This window comes from Phyllostomus hastatus, unplaced genomic scaffold, assembly GCF_019186645.2.
Source record: "Phyllostomus hastatus isolate PE091 unplaced genomic scaffold, TTU_PhHast_1.1 phas_contig_1162, whole genome shotgun sequence".
Classification (NCBI taxonomy): Eukaryota; Metazoa; Chordata; class Mammalia; order Chiroptera; family Phyllostomidae; genus Phyllostomus; species Phyllostomus hastatus.
This window is the reverse complement of record NW_025333537.1, coordinates 2223735-2241783: the sequence shown is the minus strand read 5'-3', so window position 1 is coordinate 2241783 and position 18049 is coordinate 2223735. Positions and strand designations below refer to the sequence as shown.

General features: G+C 52.0%; 1 protein-coding gene across 3 annotated transcripts; it reads right to left on the bottom strand.

Moving 5' to 3' along the window:
- Window positions 1-49: 49 nt before the first annotated feature.
- Window positions 50-15648, bottom strand: DAO (D-amino acid oxidase). 3 transcript variants are annotated; one of them, XM_045843060.1, is made up of 11 exons: window positions 15499-15648; window positions 10626-10828; window positions 9494-9608; window positions 8475-8551; window positions 7726-7791; window positions 7078-7132; window positions 6761-6865; window positions 5474-5556; window positions 3976-4093; window positions 3217-3315; window positions 50-2130 (listed from the first exon to the last, which is right to left on the bottom strand). In XM_045843060.1, the coding sequence occupies exons 2-11, from the start codon at window positions 10817-10819 to the stop codon at window positions 1999-2001; spliced, it is 1044 nt and encodes a 347-aa protein (XP_045699016.1). In that variant the 5' UTR covers window positions 10820-10828; window positions 15499-15648; the 3' UTR covers window positions 50-1998. The 3 variants fall into 3 exon arrangements, with proteins under 3 accessions (XP_045699016.1, XP_045699007.1, XP_045699025.1); XM_045843051.1 differs by lacking the exon at window positions 15499-15648 and adding an exon at window positions 15367-15475; XM_045843069.1 differs by lacking the exon at window positions 15499-15648 and adding an exon at window positions 11212-11258.
- Between the last annotated feature and the right edge of the window lie 2401 nt (window positions 15649-18049).

The following is an 18049-nucleotide window of genomic DNA, read 5'->3' as shown; positions in this document are numbered from 1 at the left end:
AATCCTTTGTAAATCCATCAAGAAAAGAATAATTCCACTCACAATAGCATCAGAAAGAATAAAACGCTTAGGAATGAATTTAACAGAAGGGGAGTAAGATTTTCACAGAGTACAAAACAGTGCTGAAAGGAACTGGAGGTCTAAATAAATGGAGAGACATTCCAGGATCATGGGTCAGCAGACTTAAAACTGTTACACAATCAATCAATACTCCCCAAACTGATCTATAAATTCAGAGCAATCCCTATTAAAATCCCAGCAAACGTTTCATGCAGAAATTGGCAAACTGATTGTCAAATTCATATGGAAATGCGAAAGGCCCAGATTTGCAAAAAAAGAAAAAAAAAACCCAAAAACAAACAACCATGTATAACATCAAAAAAGAAGAGTGAAGTTGGAGAACTCACCGTTGCTGATTTTAAAACTTACTCCACAGCCACAGTAACTAAGACAGAGGTGCTACACGCAGATAGCATGTAGATGAATAGGATCGCGAGTCCAAAAATTAACCCATGCATTTATGATCAATTGACCGAAGTGCCAAGACAATCCAATGAAGAAATAATCTTCCCTAAATTCATCAGGCTGTCAAGAATTCCTTAAACACACGCTGGCAGATGGCCTTCAGGGCAGGTTAGGGAGCCACATCGCAAAGAGGTCCTTACCACTCACAAAAAGAACGGGAGGGTCCCTCTAGGTCTGAATGTGAACTTGACTAGCCCCAGCCATTTGCATGAGTGAACTGGGTCCTGAGTCCTCTAGGGGTGCCGATGATAACTAACCTTGACCAGTAGGGGTCGCTCTCCCTGGGGAATTTTTAGGTTGGGTGAAGATAGAACTTTTATTTTTAAAAAATCAAATGTTGTGTTCCACTCGCAGCCCTGGGAAATGCTCCCCACCCCACCGGTGTGCCTTGCGAGTCTCCTGGTCTCAGCTGTGACGAGGGAGGGGCTCGTTCCTTCCCAGCGTGTTGGTGGAGAGAGTCGGGAAAGCAGTCCCGTGGTTGGCTCTCTACCCCCCCCCACCCCACCCTGGATCAGTGCTGCGTGGGGGTCGAAAGTGAGGCACTGAGATCCTCTCGGTTCTGGCCCCGAGTCTCCATTCTGTGGCTTTCCTGGTGCTGACCTCCCAGGGCCTCTCTGTGCCTCGGTCTGCTCGCCTGTGAAATGGGAATAATAGCTCTTCCATGGGCGGCGGAGGGGTTGTGAGCATTAAATGAGTGATGTGTGCAAGAGTGTAGCACAGGCAGAGCCTGGTACCTGTTAGAGTGCAACAACTTTCAGTTATAATAATAATCATAATTACTAATTACAGATGCTCCTTGACTTACGGGGGGAGGGTTATGTCCCAATAAACCCAGCATAAGTTGAAAATATCATAACCCGAGAACACACTGAATACGTCCAGTCTACTGAACATCACAGCGAGGCGTAGCCTGCCTTAAACATGCTCCGAACAGCTCTGTTGGCCTACAATAGAGCAAAACCATCTAACACAATGGCTATTTTATAATAGCGTCGAACATCTCATATAATATCATGTGTGTTGGTTGCTTTTGCAACATTGTAAAATTGAAAAATCGTAAGTCAAACCATCAAGACAGGGACTATCATCATCATCATCATCATCATCATCATCATCATCATCATTATTACTATTATTAGAATGCTAACTTAGACCTTAGCTCTCTCCCTACTTAGCTTAGGGCTGGCCAAAATCATGGCAGATACTTCAAGAAGAACCCATCAGGTGAAACAACACAGGAGGGAACAGTAATGGCACAGACCAATGGAGACCCCTTCACAGCGCGCAGGGTATCGCTGATCCCAGATGCACGAAGACCTCCAGGAACTGACCTTGTGGTTCCCCCTCACCTCGGGCTTCTTGTGGACGGGAGCCAGGGAGGGGTGGGGTGGGGGGTAGATGATGGCTTAGAGAGGAGCACGTTGATTAGTTGGCTGAGGAATCCTTGGGTAGGGGAGGTGGTCGCTGGCATCTTCAGAGGTGAGATGGTGGCATCGTGAGCAACTTCCTCTCTTCTAGGACCTTCCCAAAGAGCTTGGCCGCCTCCAGGGCGCAGCCCCAGTGGATGGTGAGCCCGTAGCCTCCGTGGCCATAGTTGTGAATGACCTGGGAGAGGCAAGAGACAAGATGGCCTGTTCTGCCCTGGGAGATTCCAGAGCTTTCTGAAGAGTCCTGGGCAAAGGCAGACGGCACCAGATGTCTCCTCAGCACCCTTGTGGGAGGTCGGACACCGCCCCCCGCCGCCCCAGGAACAGCAGTAAGGAGGTTGCTTGAGGAACTGGAGGTTGACCCCCTAGATTTCTCTTCTACTTAGGAGATGAACCTGCTTTACACACTCAGCACAGGAAACGTAAAATCGTCTAGAACTTGCGGTCAGATCCTGCTCTAGACTGCCAAACTTCCTGTGCTAACAGATGGCTCTTCCACCCTGCTCCGGAGGAAAGAAAACCAGGGGCACCATACAAGCGAGCAGACTCTGGGTAACGTGCTAATTCCTCCCGCAGGCAGAGGCAAGACCCTGGGGCAGTTTTCAAAGCTAAAACCATCAGCGAGGGGTAGAAAACTCCCTGCATGACTCCCCCCTCAGCACACACACACACACACACCCAGGGCAAGAAAGGCAGGGTGGCCCAGACAGGGAGATGGCTTTCCAGATGGAAGCACCCAACTGCCACCTGCTCACGTCAGTGCCTGCCACCCAGGACGACCTCTCCCATGATTTCAATAAGCCCACTTCCCACCCCATGAGAGAGAGAGAGAGAGCGAGAGAGAGGACCCCAGGGAGATGATGGAGCAGCCACAGAGAGACGGGAGCTGGAGTCAAACTCAGACCACCTTCCAGGCCTGTCCCTCACCAGTGGCCTGACTTGGGCAAGCGGCTGCACCTTTTGGAGCCCCGGTCTGCTCATGGGAAGCGTGGGGAGAAGAGTCCCGACCCCAAAGAGCTGGAGGGCAGGCTCCATAACATCGTTCATGTCATGGACACAAAGCAGATGTGTCTTGACCACAGGCTTTACCGGACCACAGGCTTTAGCAAACCTAGGCACTGCTCTCTGTGTAACCTTAAGCAGGTCCTTTACCATCCCTGGGCCTCAGTTTCCCCATTTATAGAGGAGGCGCTCTTAGCCACCACGGCCAGGAACCTTCTTTAGGGGGAGGGAGGGCCTCGCTTTCCCTGCCAGGGGAGCGTACCTCTGTGTTTGCAGATCCGAAGCGAAGCCGTTCTCGCTCTAGCCGGATCTGGGGGCGCACTGGCCGGCAGCCAGTGCATTCAGCAACGATTCTGGCGTCCTGGAGAGAAAAGTGTTAGTGGTTCATCTCCGGATTATTTTTTCTGCTGCCATTTTTACGTGAGAGAGAGAGAGTTTGCTTTTGGAACCTCACCATCATTACCAGCGCCGTTAACACCATCACTGTCTGTTTTATTCCTCGCCACTGCCACCGTCACCACCTTTGCCAGCCACCAGCATCATTCCTATCACTCGTCACCACCAGTTTTATCAGCTGCCCCATCGTCATCGACCGCCACCACCAGGCACCACCTCACCACCCTCCGAATCACCACCGCCAGTGTTTTCACCCCTATCGATCCCGAGCAGCACCTCCGCCCCCTCATCACGCTCTCTTCACCATCAGTGTTGTCATCGCCACTAGCAAGCACTCAGGGAAACTGGGGTTCATGCAACAGGCACAGCTGTCCCTGGTGAACACAGAGTAAGGTGTTCTGAGGATGGCACCTCAAGAGGCAGCAACTCTTAGTCATGGCCATAAAGGTTCATCCGCCCATGGCAGGACTTCCCTGGACATTACCAAGTTCTGGTGTATTCCACAGACCCCTGCTGGGATTGATTCACCCAACGATCCCACAGTGGGATCTTCCATCCTCAAGGGCCCTCGCGATCAAGCTGCCAGGACGCGGGTGTAGGGAACGGATAGCTCTCCCCACCTCACCTTCAGTGTGGGCTCCAGTCTGCAGCAGCCTTCCCAGATGGTGTTGTGGTCTTGAAGACTGTTGGCCTCGCTCCAGTTCCCCAGCTCGAAGATGCCTCCGAGAGTCAATGCCTGGATCCTACGTAGACGTAAGGAGGGTCAAGGATGGTGGAAAACAAAGCCTTTGTGACAAACGGGGGTCGTCACCATGCTGCCCCGCACCGCCACCTCTGCCTAAATCGCTGCTACCCTCGACCTTGTCATTCCTGCTCACAACACCATCAAGACCACAGCAATCACCGTGGTCACCGCCATCAGCCACCACCTCTGCCATCGCCAATGACATCACTGTTAACATTGTCCCCTCTTCCACCGTACGGCATGGTGACCATCGTTAACACTGCCGTATTACACGCTCGAAACTTGCTGAGAGAGTAGATCTCGAATGTCCTCACACACACACAAAATGTAATTATACGAGTAAGGGAATCATTTTACAGCATACACACCTGTCAGATCACTTTACACACCCTAAATGAACACAGTGCTGTGTGTCACTGGTATCTCCATGAAGCTGGAAGAATATGGTCGTGTCTATCAATGACATCACCTTCACCACTCCCTTCCTTGTCACCATTAAGATGGCATCACCATCAACCCCAGTCACCATTTCCACCACCATCATTAGCCATCGGTGTTGTCATCTCCTCCACACCATTAACATCGCCGCTGACACAGTCAGCACGGCCACAACATTGACCTTGACGCTGTCATCTCTGCCACTTGATTAACATTATCATTGACACCGTCATCTCCGTCAGCACTGCCTACCCCCCACTCCCAACCACCGCCATCATCAACGCTTAGCTTCTCACCAGGAGCAATACCATCTTTGCTAGCACGATGTCACCGTCAGCAGCAATGTCACGCGTCCACACCACCCCCATAATCAGTAACATCACCACCGCTATCACTGATGTCACCGTCCACTCCAGTCACCATTCCCACCACCCTTCCTCTTATTGCCTCACACTGCCTCCGCTGTCACTGCTGTCACGCCTTTGTCTCCAGCATCACCTTTGTCTCCAGCATCACTGTCACCCAGAAGCATGTTCAAGAGAGAGCCCAGGTAAGCCCAAGTCCTACCTTTCCAGGCATTTAATGGCTCAGCCACACTTAAAAAAAAAGACATTGGGCCCTGGCTGGTGTGGCTCAGGGGATTGAGCACCAGCCTGTGAACTAAAGGGTCACTGGTTCGATTCCCAGTCAGGGCACAGGCCTGGGTTGTGGGCCAGGTCCCCAGTGGGGGCGTGTTGAGAGTCAACCACACATTGATGTTTCTCTCCCTTTCTTTCTCTCCCCCTTCCCCTTGCTCTAAAAATAAATAAGTAAAATCTTTTTTTTAAAAATTGGAAGGAAAAAAGCCAAAGGGACCAAGCAAGGGGCCTGAGGTGGGCAGCAGGGCCATAATGAGGGCGTAAAGAGGCGCCCCCTTCTGCCTAGGATGTCGGGTTTTTACCCTGGGATGATGTACGGGGACTTGTAGATGCCGCTGTCTGGGTCGTGGGTGAGGATGAAGTGCTTCACCCAAGGAGCGTCCACCTGTTGGTAGAGGATGGGGAAGCCTCATTGGGGCGCTGGACCGGCAGCCCCCCGCCCTGCTCCGCTCTGAGACCAGATGTTCCCATAAGACGGTCAGTTCCGTAGCCCTCCCTGGATGCTGCCGGCCGCAAGTCTGCCCCGGAAAGCCTGCTCTTGCAGGAAGAGCACCCTGACTGAGAGCCGGCCTGCTCCCTGAGGCGTCGCTCAGTGCCACCCACAGGTGCACAGAAAAGCCCAGCACCCGTGTGCAAATGCACACACACGCCCATTCCCACACATATCCACACCTAGGAATGCACATGTGTATATTCACAAACGGACATGCCTCACACACATGGACGTGCACACAGTGAGAGGTGGCGTGGACTGATGCTGACACCCAGGCTCCTACACCAGGCTGCCTGGGTTCTAATCCAGCACCACCACTGACTACTGCATGAACTTGTGCATGGTACTTAAATCCTCAGGTTCCCCTCTGTGGGGTGGCAATGGCGATACGATGGACCCCACCGCAAAAGGTTGTGGTTTGGGTTAAACGATTCTCACTATAAAGTCCTCAGGCCTGTGCCTAGCACTTAGTAAACACTTCATAGATGTTTACTCTTTTTGTTTTTATTATTATTATTTGTATCCTCACCCAAGGACATGTTTTAATTGCTTTCAGAGCCAGAGGAAGGGATTGAGAGAGAGAGGGAGGGAGGGAGGGGGGGAGAGGGAGAGGGAGAGAGAGAGAGAGAGAGAGAGAGAGAGAGGGAGAGGGAGGGAGAAAGGAACATCAGTCTGAAAGAGAAACATCGATCAGTTGCCTCCTGTACACACCCTAACCCGGAATTGAACCCAAAACCTGGGTACATGCCCTGACCCGGAATCAAATCCTCAACCCTTCGGTCCACAAGATGATGCTCCAACCACCTGAGCCATACCAGCCAGGGCTCTTTTTATTATAATACAAGCATATTTGTACATATATGCAGCTCCCACATATGTACACACATATACACACATGCTTTGCTATTAAGAAGAAACCTAAAAAGAGAACATTTGGGAGGGTCGTGTTGTGTTGGTCTTTCTTGCTTCTTTGACAGGCACGTCCTCTAACAGATGTCCCTGCCGCACCCTCTAGCCTTGGAGATGAAATAAGCAGGCAGCTACAACCTTCCTAGCAACAAAAGTCGGGGGTCTCATCCCTCGACCCCACACTCACCTTAATGATCTGCCCCCGGCCTGGCTGCAGCAGGGGGTCTGGTTGCAGCGCCCCGGCCCACACGCCAGTGCAGTTGATAATCACATCAGCGCCTCCTCTTGCCACCTGGTGGCAACCAACAGGGCAGGTGGGGTGGAAGGGGGTGAGGCAAAACGCCCGAGTCCTTCTGGGGCTGACAAAAGCTTAGAGTCTGGGATGGGCCTCGAGGGGACCCTGAAAGGGGGCTGAGAAGGGGGCCCTCAACTTGGCAGCAGGAAGCAAAGCCTTGCCTCTTCTCCCCCCTCCCACGCCCGGCCCCTTCCAGCCCCGCAGCTCACCTCCTCAAAAGACTCCACCTTCCGCTGGAAGAACTTCACTCCCCTCTCAGTCAACCTGGGATGATCAGACACATGGAAAAGCTCACTACTCAGTCCTCTATCCATCTCTCTAAGAGGATGGCATGGGGGACATTTCCCAAAGAACCTTCTGTCCCACAGGATGCTCCTTGAGAGAACAGCTGTACAGCCAAATCAGCTCACGAGCACCTTGGTGCACCAGTGTGCCACGAAGGGTCTTTGGGAAACCTGAGATGGTCCAAGCTCCGTGTCGGGCAGATGGCCATGGGAGAAGGGCCTTGCTGCAGGATGACAGCAGGGGTGTCAAACTCGTGTTCACCAGGGGCCACATCAGCCTCGTGGTTGCCTTCAAAGGGCCGAATGTAATTTCAACTCCTTTAACAGTTAAGGAGTAGTTACATGTATACAGTCCTAAAGTTATATTACGTGCAAAGAGCTTCCCTGGTGGTTCTGTTGCCCAATTAGGCACGGGAACCATTGTCTTAGTGCATAGGACACAGGACAGCTGCTACCACGCCTAAGGGTTGACATTTGGGGTTGGTCAATACAAAGGCAAATACCATGAACAACCATCCGCTACAACCCTGGTCCCTGGGAGGTGCCTTCCTGAAACTAAAGGTGAAACCTCACCTTTCTGTCAGCCACTGCAGGTACGTCCTCCCCTCCAGAATGAGGTTTGTGCTGAACCAGCCGTAGCTAGAGTCACAGCAGGCAAAGGCAGGAACAAAGGGTCAGAGTCAAAGTTATATTTGAAGACCATCACATGGAAGTGGGAGCAGTGTTGGTTTTTTTTTGGGGGGGGGTGGAGCTTTCAAAGGTAGAAATAGAACCACTGGGTGAAGCTCAAGGGGGAAGTGGTTTTGAGCTCAATGCAAAGAAAACTTTTCTACCATGCAAAGCCATCCTGGACACGCGGACGTGCAAGTGGAGACGGGATGTGTATTTGTAGAGGGGACTCAGGCATTGGAGGTGGGGGTGAGCAGGGGACCAGGGAAACACTGGGCTGTAGGAAAACCAATAGAGGGGTTTGGGGTCACCCCGACTGGATTGGAATTCCATTTGGGTCACTTGGTTATGTGGCCTTGGGAAGTTACTAGCCCTTCTAAAGCCCAGTTTCCCCATCTACAAAGGAGGATAGCGATATGGCGCTTCTGGCCCTGAGATCTGTGATTCCGCATCCCCCACTTCCTTGGCCCAAGGCCCAGTCTGGGTGGGTGTCCCCTCCGAAGGAGCTGGACAGAGCACCAGGAGACCAAGGGATGAAGGGCCTTAGGCCTAGGGTGGGACAGGACCTTTGGTGACTCCATCTTCCGCCGCCTTCTGACAGGTCCGTCTGCACTGTGGGGCCTCAGCCCCTTTGCTCATGACAGCCACCTTACCTGTAATTAGGGAACATGTCCAGCTCTCTGGGGGTCAGTCTCCGAAATCCCAGAACTATGTCCTTCCAGAAAGGGTCCTGCGGAAGCAGAAGAGAAGGGGGTACAGGGATGGGCGAAAGTCAATAATAACAATAACAACAAAAATGTACATAATGTCAACTGTGTGCAAGGCTCCATTGCAAGCATTTTACCTATACCGCTGCGTGTAATCTTCACAACGACCCACTGAGCTAGATACTATCCTTATCCCCATTTAATAGATGGGCCCATTGAGGCTTAGAGAGGTTAAGTAACTTGTCTGAGATCACACAGCTAATAAATAGTGGAGCTGAGGTCTGAACCCACACAGTTTGGCCTCAGAGTGCAATTCTCAACTGTTGCAGGTGAGAGGAAGACTTGGGGTGAGTGATAGGGCAGGGGTCAGAAGTGTGGGAGAAAAGGGGAGTGAGTGAGAGTTGCCAAGGGGTGAGAGTGGGAGGCAGCAAAGCACAGGGTCAGACAACTGATTTGGAGATTTCGACCTCACCACCGATGACCTTGAATTCTCTGAGACTCAGTTTCCTGGTCTGTGTCATGCAGTTAAGAGTCCCATGTGGTCCCATGAAAGGTAATACATAACTTGGGCAATGCTCTTAGCACAGTGTTATTAAGTGTTGACTAAACGGTGAAGAGCTGGCCTGGGGTTGTGGGCACCCAGCCAAATCACCCTCGCCAAACAACCTGAGGACATCCTCCACGTGGTCACAGACTGCCTGGGTTCAAATCCCAGCTCCGCCACTTTAAAGCTTTATGAGCTTAGGTAAGGTACTTTATTTAATCTGAAAAAAGGAGATAGTAACACTCCCTTCCTGGTTATTTTGAGAATTAATAACGCTTTGTAAAGTAGTTAGGACAGGGAACAAAGGGGACTTAAAGTGAACTGGTTTTGGATACAGAAGTCTGTTGCCTTCAAGACTCACAGCACGCCCCAGCACCGGTCTAGGATCAAGGCTCTGCCCGTAGCCAAGGACTCCACTCACCGGAACAGCTTCATGGAAGAGGTTGTAGCCTGAGACTGGGGCCAGGCCCATGCGCACAGCCTTGGGAGAGTGGATGTGGCTCAGGAGATAGTCGAAGGTCTGCTGGTTCCAGTGCCTGGAAGGGTCCCCCAGAGTCGCATGACATAATACCCTGAGCTGTGCCGGACAGCCCCGAGGGTCACCTCGTGTAGGGCTGTGATCAGGCTGGCGGGGAGGTGTCCAAAGCCAGCATCCCACCACTTTCCACTCCTGCAGCACCCCCAAATGCCTATGGTCTTCCCCCTTCCCAGACTTTCCAGTATTTCCCCACGAACAGAATAGAGAAGAGGGAAACAAAGGGTGCTCCATCGCAGCCAGCTGGAGCCTGCCTCCAGCTTGGGGTCACGTAGCTGCCAAGTTTAAATGAAGGCTTGGACCCATTTGGGGGACTGTGAGCCACATACGTGGTTCAGGCTCTCTCTGAGCACCCCCACTGTAAAAACAGCTTGCACTGCAATATGCTTTCCTCTTCTCCCTGGGCACCCAGCTCACCTACATTTCCCAGACTCCCTTGCAGTTAGGTATGGCCATGTGACTGCCTTCTAGCCAATGGCAACTGAAGACTATGTACCTGTGGTCCTCACGCTCGGCTCCTTGCACAGGCGCCAGCCTGTGAGAATGGCCACATAGGAAGCCAAAGAGGAGGTAGGCAGAGCCATGAGATGGGAAGGAGCCTGGTCCCTGAATTGTCACCCAGTGATCGGGAATGCTGGTTTTGGAATTTGTGGGAAGTAAGAGCAGCTGGGGGCTTCAGAACTAACACAATGACCTTTACAACTTCTTTGCTAGACTTGAGCATTGACCCACCCACTTAGAACTATTCCTAATTCACCAACGCATGGGGTTTCGACAGCCACCTGGTTTAGGGGAGGAATGGAGACAGAGGCCTCTACCAGCCTGGCACATATCGCTTCTGTCACTGCTAAGATCATGTGTAGCCTCTGTCTAGTTGATAAAAGGGGCTTAATATTTATTATTTCCTTCACATCCTGCCAGGCCATCACCTCCACAGAGGACTTGTAACTGGTGACAGGGACTTGGCGAGGACTCGGCTCCCCTGGCCGCCCGGCCACCCTCTGGGAACCTCACTCACACCTCCTGTGGGTTGCTGGGGTCGGAGAGGTAGGGCTGCCACAGGCCGGCAGCCACGTCGGTGGTGGTGAGCGGCGTGAAGCGGTCTGCATAGATCTTCACGTCCAGCGACGGCAGCACTGAGTGGTAGCGCTCGTGGATGCAGAGCGCGGTGGACAGCCCAACGACGCCTGCTCCGATCACGACCACGCGCATCGTGCCAGCCTGCAGGAAGGAAGGGTAGCGCTGTGCCATCGTCACCGTCAGCCCCGCCACCAGCACCATCACCTCCACCGTCCCCTGAAGGCCGAGAAGGCACCGGAGACCACCAAGCCCTTTTAATACTTGGTCCTCTGAATGACCCTCCCAAATGGGAACACCGATGCATGGAGAGACAAAGCAACTTGCCCAAGGTCACACAGCTTCTCTGGGAAGATACCACCTTCTCTGGGAAGTCCCCCCTGCCAAATACACCTTATCTATTTGGAAGTATAAAAAGGGCCTAGCAGAGTACCCGGCCAGCTCCAGGCCGGGCAGTCTAATGGTTAGGGCAATGGGCTCTGCCTTCCCATCTCAGATCTCAGCTCTGCCTCCTGCTGGCCACTGACCTTGGGCAGGATGCTTCACAAGGCTCAGTTTCTTCTTCCGGAAAATGGGGGCATCAACTCATGCCTCGGAGAGTAGATGAAAGATTCATCAAGAAGGCAAATGTAAAAAGCTTAATCTAGGGTCTAGTACAGGGGTGTCAAGCTCATTTTCCCTGAGGACCACATCAGCCTCGTGGTTGCCTTCAAAGGGCTGAATGTGCCCTGGCTGGCATAGCTCAGTGGATGGAGCGTGGGCTGGGAACCAAAGTGTCCCAAGGTTCAATTCCCAGCCAGGGTACATGCCTGGGTTGCAGGCCATAACCCCCAGCAACCGCACATTGATGTTTCTCTCTCTTTCTCTATCTCTCTCCCTTCCCTCTCTAAAAATAAATAAATAAAATCTTAAAAAAAAAAAAAGGGCTGAATGTAACTTTAGGACTGTATGAATGTAATTACTCCATAACTAGGGGCAAGGAGCTTGGTGCTGCTGCCAGTAGAAACAAGGTACCAGGCCAGATATAACAAGGTGGGGGTCCGGATTTGGCCCGCGGGCCTTGTGTTTGCCACCTGTGCTCTAGTACAAAAGAAGCGACTTATGACATTTCTGGAGCACCTGCTGTGAGCCAGCCTCAGCACCAAGTGCTTCCTGGGCCTCATTCCGTTGAAGTCTCCCAGTGTTCTTATGAGGTAGGGCAGCATCACTGGCTCCACTTTACAGATGACCAAACTTAGGCTCAGAGAGGTGAAGTCACTCACTTGAGGTCACAGAGCCAGGAAGTGGTGCTACTGGGATTTGATTTCAATTCGAGGAAACTCACAGGCACTTATTGCACACCTACTGTGTGCCGGGCTGCCAGCTAGTGGATGCAGCTGTGAGAGCATGAGATGCACAGGATGCAATGGTTGGCCTCAGAACTCGGGTGTTCCAGCATCCCCCCCACCCCGCCCCAGGGGCAGGGCAGCCTGGGTTCTCAGGAGTTTAGGAAGCCTAGCAGCTTTTGACCTTGAAGCTGATTGGGCCCCCACAGCAGGGAAATATTCTGCCGGCTCCCGCTGAGGCAGAACAAGGGGGCATTTGTGCCCAAAAGGGCCAAATTCAACTTTCCCTCCTCTTCACTCACAACTCTCCCCCTCCAGACCTCACTCCTGGCCCGTGGCCCTGAACGGCGGGGCATTCTCAGCGCGGCCTCGTTTTGTGAAGTGGGAAATGACTCCAGCCCACAAGAACTGCACTGTTCTGGGGTTTCAGCAGCCAAGGGGAAGATAAAACCCCAAAACAAAAAGGCATCCTTGCTTTGGACGATTTTTCTTCCAGCCGCCAACCTGGGCTTGGCTAGGGGGTGGGCAGACCCTCTGGGGGACCCCCGGCCTCCTCGCTCAGCCTCCTCCTCTAGACAATGGGAGGAACCTGAGCTCCCAGGGTCATCGCAAAGGTTGAATGACTAGCACGGCGACAGATCCTGGTCCAGGGTCCCGCACAGAGTAGGCCCTCAGTACACGGCAGCCTCCTTCTGTGCCCCAGCACCTTGGAAATTACGAAGGACACAATGCTGGGTGTAGAGGAGAAGAGAGGACGGAGGGGGAGTCAGGCCCGCCTTCACTGCTGGCTCACTATGTGACCTTGGCTGAGTGGCTTCCCCGGTCTGGGCCTTCTGCCTGTCTTCGCGTAACCTCCATAGAGTTCGCCACTTCTGTACATCAGCAGTAAGAAGGCAGGAATACAGGGCTTTTCTGTACTTTCCAAATTCCCCATAATGAATACGGGAGGAGGCACAGCATGGGGAGGTGGCAATAGCAGCCCAGGCTGTGGGTCAAAACACCCAGGTTCGCTGCTGGCTCTGGCACACGCCAACCATGTGACCCTGGACTAGACACTTGATTTGATTGAGCAAGGGCGACCGACCTCCCTGATTTCCTGGGACGGAGGGTGTCGCCAGGATGTAGACTCTGAGTGCTAAAGCCAGGATAGCCCCGCAGCAAACCGGAATGAGTTGCTCATTGTAACTGAGCCTCAGTTTCCTCTCCTATAAAGTTTTAAGGGTTAACAAAGCTCCCCACCTTTTATCTCCTCACCAGAATATCAGTTCCAGTAAAGCAGGGACTTTTGTCTACTGCTCTAGGACCTAGAATAGTACCTGGCCCATAGCAACGACTCATGGGTGAATGAATGAATGAATGAATGGGGTTCTTATGAGGATCAAAAGAGAAAATACTCGAAGGTGCTTGGGAGCTCATAAATTAAACCAGTGGTCATCATCATCCCCAGTTTAACCGATGAGGCAGCTGAGGCTGGGAGAAGGCAAGGTTAATTAGAGGTCACAGCAAGGGCTGGAGGAAGGGAGGGGGAGTGAGCCCAGTTCTGCTTTTCTGGGAGGAAGTTTTTTCCACTCTCACACCACCCAAAGGATTGAGGGGTAAGAAAGCTGTTTATATAGCAAATGTATGTGAGGTGAGAGGAGAGACTGTTTGAAAACCCCTACGAGGTGTCTGGGCAGGGAGAAAAGAGGCTTTGAACAGAAGCTGAGCAGGCACGCGGCACGTCTCTGGTAACAAGCCAGGCCAGGCGTGGCGTCGCCTGCCCAGGAGAACAGCCCGAGGGACGACCCAGAGCCACTCCTGGAAACAGCTGGCAAGACAGAGGGACAAGTTACAGTGTGGGGCTCGTTTCTGCAGGTGTAAAAATTCTAAAAGTGAGCAAGGCGTCGCCATGCAGATGGGGAAACTGAGGCCCAAAGGAGAGAAAGGACTCGGCTGAAGCCCCACATTTGTGAAAAAACGATGTGTGGGGTCTTGGGGTTAAAAAGCCTCTGAGGCCCTGGCTGGCATAGCTCAGTGGATTGAGTGCAGGCTGCAAACCAAGGCATCGCAGGTTTGATTCCCAGTCAGGGCACATGCCTGGGTTGCAGGCCACGGCCCCCAGCAACTGCACATTGATGTTTCTCTCTCTTTCTCCCTGTCTTCCCTCTCTAAAAATAAATAAATAAAATCTTTAAAAAATACTTTTTAAAAAAGCCTCTAAAGAGGCCACGTCCCGAAAAGAACTAGATGTCGAGATAAACAGTGACAGCAGCCGCCACTTTCAACTCCTAGGGTTCTTCTCCTGTAGCCTCCTACCAACCCTCGGGGTTGCCGTGATGCCCATTTTCCAGAGCAGGCGACTGAGGCCCAGCCAGCCAGCTGGGGAGAGGCAGAGCCCAGGCTGGCCTGCCTCACAAGTGAACAATCTGAAGGTCAAGGAGGTGAAGAGAAACCCCAGTATTTCAGGGTGCTGTGTTGAGAAAAATAAAATAAAATAAAATAAAATAAAATAAAATACAACTTCAGAAATTTTTAGTGTGTTGGTGATAGGCGCAGAGTGGAAGAGGGAAAAACGTGTGTCCTAAATTAATTACCTTGATAAGCAATGTGTTTGATATTGATTATAGCAACCTTGTGCGTGTGGTATGTGCGTGTGTAATTATAGTGTCTCTGAGGGCGGAGTGGGAAGGGAACGATCTTGGCCATCTGTCACTTGTCAGACACACGCAGATGCAGTACAGACTGCCTCTTAATCCTCTCAACAGCTCTGGAAGGTTCTGCAGAGGTGGGACTGAGGTTCTGGGAGAGGAAGCTGCTCTCCCACAGTCCGCCTGCCAGTGTGGGCCGGAGTGCAGATCTGAGCTCCCTGTGCTGCGCCGTGAAACTGCTTTGCAGCCGGCAGCAAGTTACACAGACACTTTCTGCTTGCCTTTCAGTCTTGTATTTCTCTGCTTATAACCTCCCTTGTCCCGAGAACGGAATGTGAGGCCATCCTGTCTTCGATGGCTATATGTGCCTAGCAAAGCACAGGAAAGATGGTTCTGAACAAATCAGCAAGTCACAGGGGACGCATTTGAATGAACACATTAGCTCTTCCAAGTGGCACCCTATGGCCGCTTGTCATGAAGGTGAGGTTTTCAGAGTTTATCTTCAAACTGGACCAGATTCTACGAACGCTTGATAACCAGGCTACCTGCTACCTGCCCCCAAAATAATAATTACCATGTACTGAGTACTTGCTATGTGCCCAGTTCTGTGCTACGACCTTTACATTAATCACCTATGTTAATATTCAAATTAACCCTGTAAGAGGTAAGTTACGATCCCATCTTCCATATAAGGAAACTGAGACTTGGAAAAGCCAAGGTGCTTGCTTACCTGAAGCCCCTGCCCGACTCCAAGGCTGTCTGTCCCCTGCCTCGGGCTCCGCTGCGGAGCCTCCTCTGTCCACATCGGGGAGGACATGAGTTCTTCTGTACCCCCACCCCACCAAAAAATGCCCCTGCTCACCTGATACGCCAAACTTCTGGAGAAAAGAGGCAGCTGCTGTGGGTGCAGTGTCCTATCTCCCGAGGGCAGGCTGCTGGTTCTGGGGCGTCCTGTCCTCAGCCCTCTGCCTGCCAGCCGGGACTGGAGCTCAGGGTCAAAGTCTGGAGTTCTAGACAGGGCACAGCTTGGCACTGTGCTGCTTACAGGGGCTGAACTTGGGCCAGGCTGGGAGACCTCACCTCCCCACGCTCCCTGTCCCTGAAAAGCTGCCTGACTTTCCTGGCTGATCCCAAGCCCCCGTGTACAGGCCTCGATGGAAGGGAGGGGTGGGCGGGGGTTCTTGGAGGGCTGATGGGCACAAGGAGGCCTGTCTCCCGGGCCAGCTGGAGACGATCCTCTTTCTTCTCTCTTTCTGCTGCCACCCTCAGGGAGGGGAGGGTCGTTTCCTGGCCTGCGGGGTGGGGGTGGCCAGTCTGGCAGCCTCTGTGGAGAGGTCAAAGGTACAGACAGGACCAGGGCTCCCAGGGCCGGCCAGCCAGCCCCGTGCCATTCGGGGATGCTAGGTGGGTAAGGCCAAGAAGAGAGAGACCCAAGGTGGCACCTCTTTGGGCCGTGAGGACGGGTGGCTCTTTGCTCGGGGCCCCAGAGGCACTGGCAGCAGGACCCCGGGTCCCTCCTCGGTCAGGGCTAGACTTGGAGCTATGATTATTAAAGCTCGAAGATCATCAGATACATCCCTGTAGAGATGGGGAAACTGAGGCCCAGAGAGAGGAACCAACCAGCCCTGGGTGAGACATCCCTTGGGTCCGCTGTGAAGGTCCAGCCTCTTTCCGCCCCACCCCCCACCTTCAACATCATCAAATAAAAAGGGGAAGATAAAACCAGAGAATGCATGCACAGCGCTGAGTGCACAGTATTTTTTTTAAGATTTTACTTATTTATTTTTAGAGAGGGAAGGAGGGAGAAAGAGAGAGAGAGGGAAACCTCAATGTGAGGTTGCTGGGGGTCATGGCCTGCAACCCAGGCATGTGCCCTGACTAGGAATCAAACCTGCGATGCTTTGGTTCGCAGCCTGCGCTCAATCCACTGAGCTACGCCCACCAGGTAGTATTTTTTTAATAATTAAAAAAGGATAGGGTGAACTCTACCTTCTACTCTATAGGCTTCCAGGTTGTTTGAATTTTTTAAGAATAGCCACGTCTCACTTTTATGTCACACAGCCTTAGGGAAAGTCCTTGTGTCCCTGGTTCACGGTGGAAACACCTCAACAGGAACAAAAGTTAATCAGATATCTTCACACTCCCCCGCAACTCCCGTCCTACCAACGCTTTAAGGTTTGTGAATTTCGATGTGTCAGTTGTAAGTACTTGAATTATCTCATTTAATCTCACAACATCCCTGTAAACTAGGTGCTGTTATTGCCATTCCTCCCTTCGATTCAAAAACTTGCTCCCAGTATCCACTAAAGCTAACCATGTGTCTATTCTAAAACCCAGCAGCCCTAACCTTACATAGATCCCCAAGAGAAATGAAAACACATGCTTAACAAGAGGCTTGTATAAAAACATCCATAGACCCACACCAGAAATGACAAACTATCAGCTAGAGACTGCAGAAGCAAATTGTGGTGTCTTCTGACAATTCACACTGTGGAATATTAAGCAGCCATGAAAAAGACAAATACACCTACACACAGCAACCTGGATGAGTCTCACAGTCCCTGTGGGAAGCAGAAGAAGCCAGACAAGAAAGAGCCCGTACTGCATGATTCCATGTATGCGAAATTCAAGAAACGACAGGACTTTTGGATGGTGATAGAGGATATGGAGAGAGTGATTATCCTGGGAGGAGGGAGGAGCAAGAGGCAATTTTATAGGATGGTGGCAAGACGCACCTTTATCTGGGTGGTGTTTACCAGAGCGTAGGCCTATGTGCACGTTCATCAAGCTGTACATTTAAGATTGAGATGAATGTACTTCACACAGTTAGAAAGAAAGGAGGAGGGAGAGGGAGAAAGAAAGAGGAAAGAAAGAAGGAAGGAAGAACAAGAAGGAAGAGAGAGGCGAGGAGGGAGGAGGGGAGGAGAAAGAAAGAAGACAGGACTCGCTCGCGGTAACACTGCCTGTCAGCAGAGGCTTACAGCTGAACCCGGGTGAGGGACGCCAGGTCCAGCAGATAAAAATACAAGGCTCCCTCAATTTTATCTGGCGATCTCTCCCAAGACAATCCGCACCCTCCCCAGCACCCCGTGCCTCCAAGCAATCTGTGCCCAGAACTGGAGCGCTAGACCACCACGCTAGAGAGCACCACCACGCTAGAGAGCTTAATTGAGTGACAAGAGCGAAGGGTCTCAGGGAGCACACAGGGACTTCCCCCACAGCAGGGCAGGACGCTGCGGTTTGAGAGAGCCCTGTGCTCTGTGTAAAAAGCATATCGGGTATTATTATTTAATTTTGGGAAAGGAGGTCGGGGTGAATCCCCATTGTTTTCATGACACAAACTACAGAGAGTGAAGTTCCACAGAACATTCTTGGCTATTGGACTAAGTAGAATATATCCCCCAGGAGGGGTG

Coding starts and splice junctions, on each gene's coding strand:
- DAO (XM_045843051.1), bottom strand. CDS start 15,453: ATGTCCTCCCCGATGTGGACAGAGGAGGCTCCGCAGCGGAGCCCGAGG. Junction 7,133..7,725: donor CTGCAGTGGCTGACAGAAAG/GTGAGGTTTCAC, acceptor TGATCATCCCAG/GTTGACTGAGAGGGGAGTGA. Junction 2,131..3,216: donor TCGGATCTGCAAACACAGAG/GTACGCTCCCCT, acceptor TGCCTCTCCCAG/GTCATTCACAACTATGGCCA.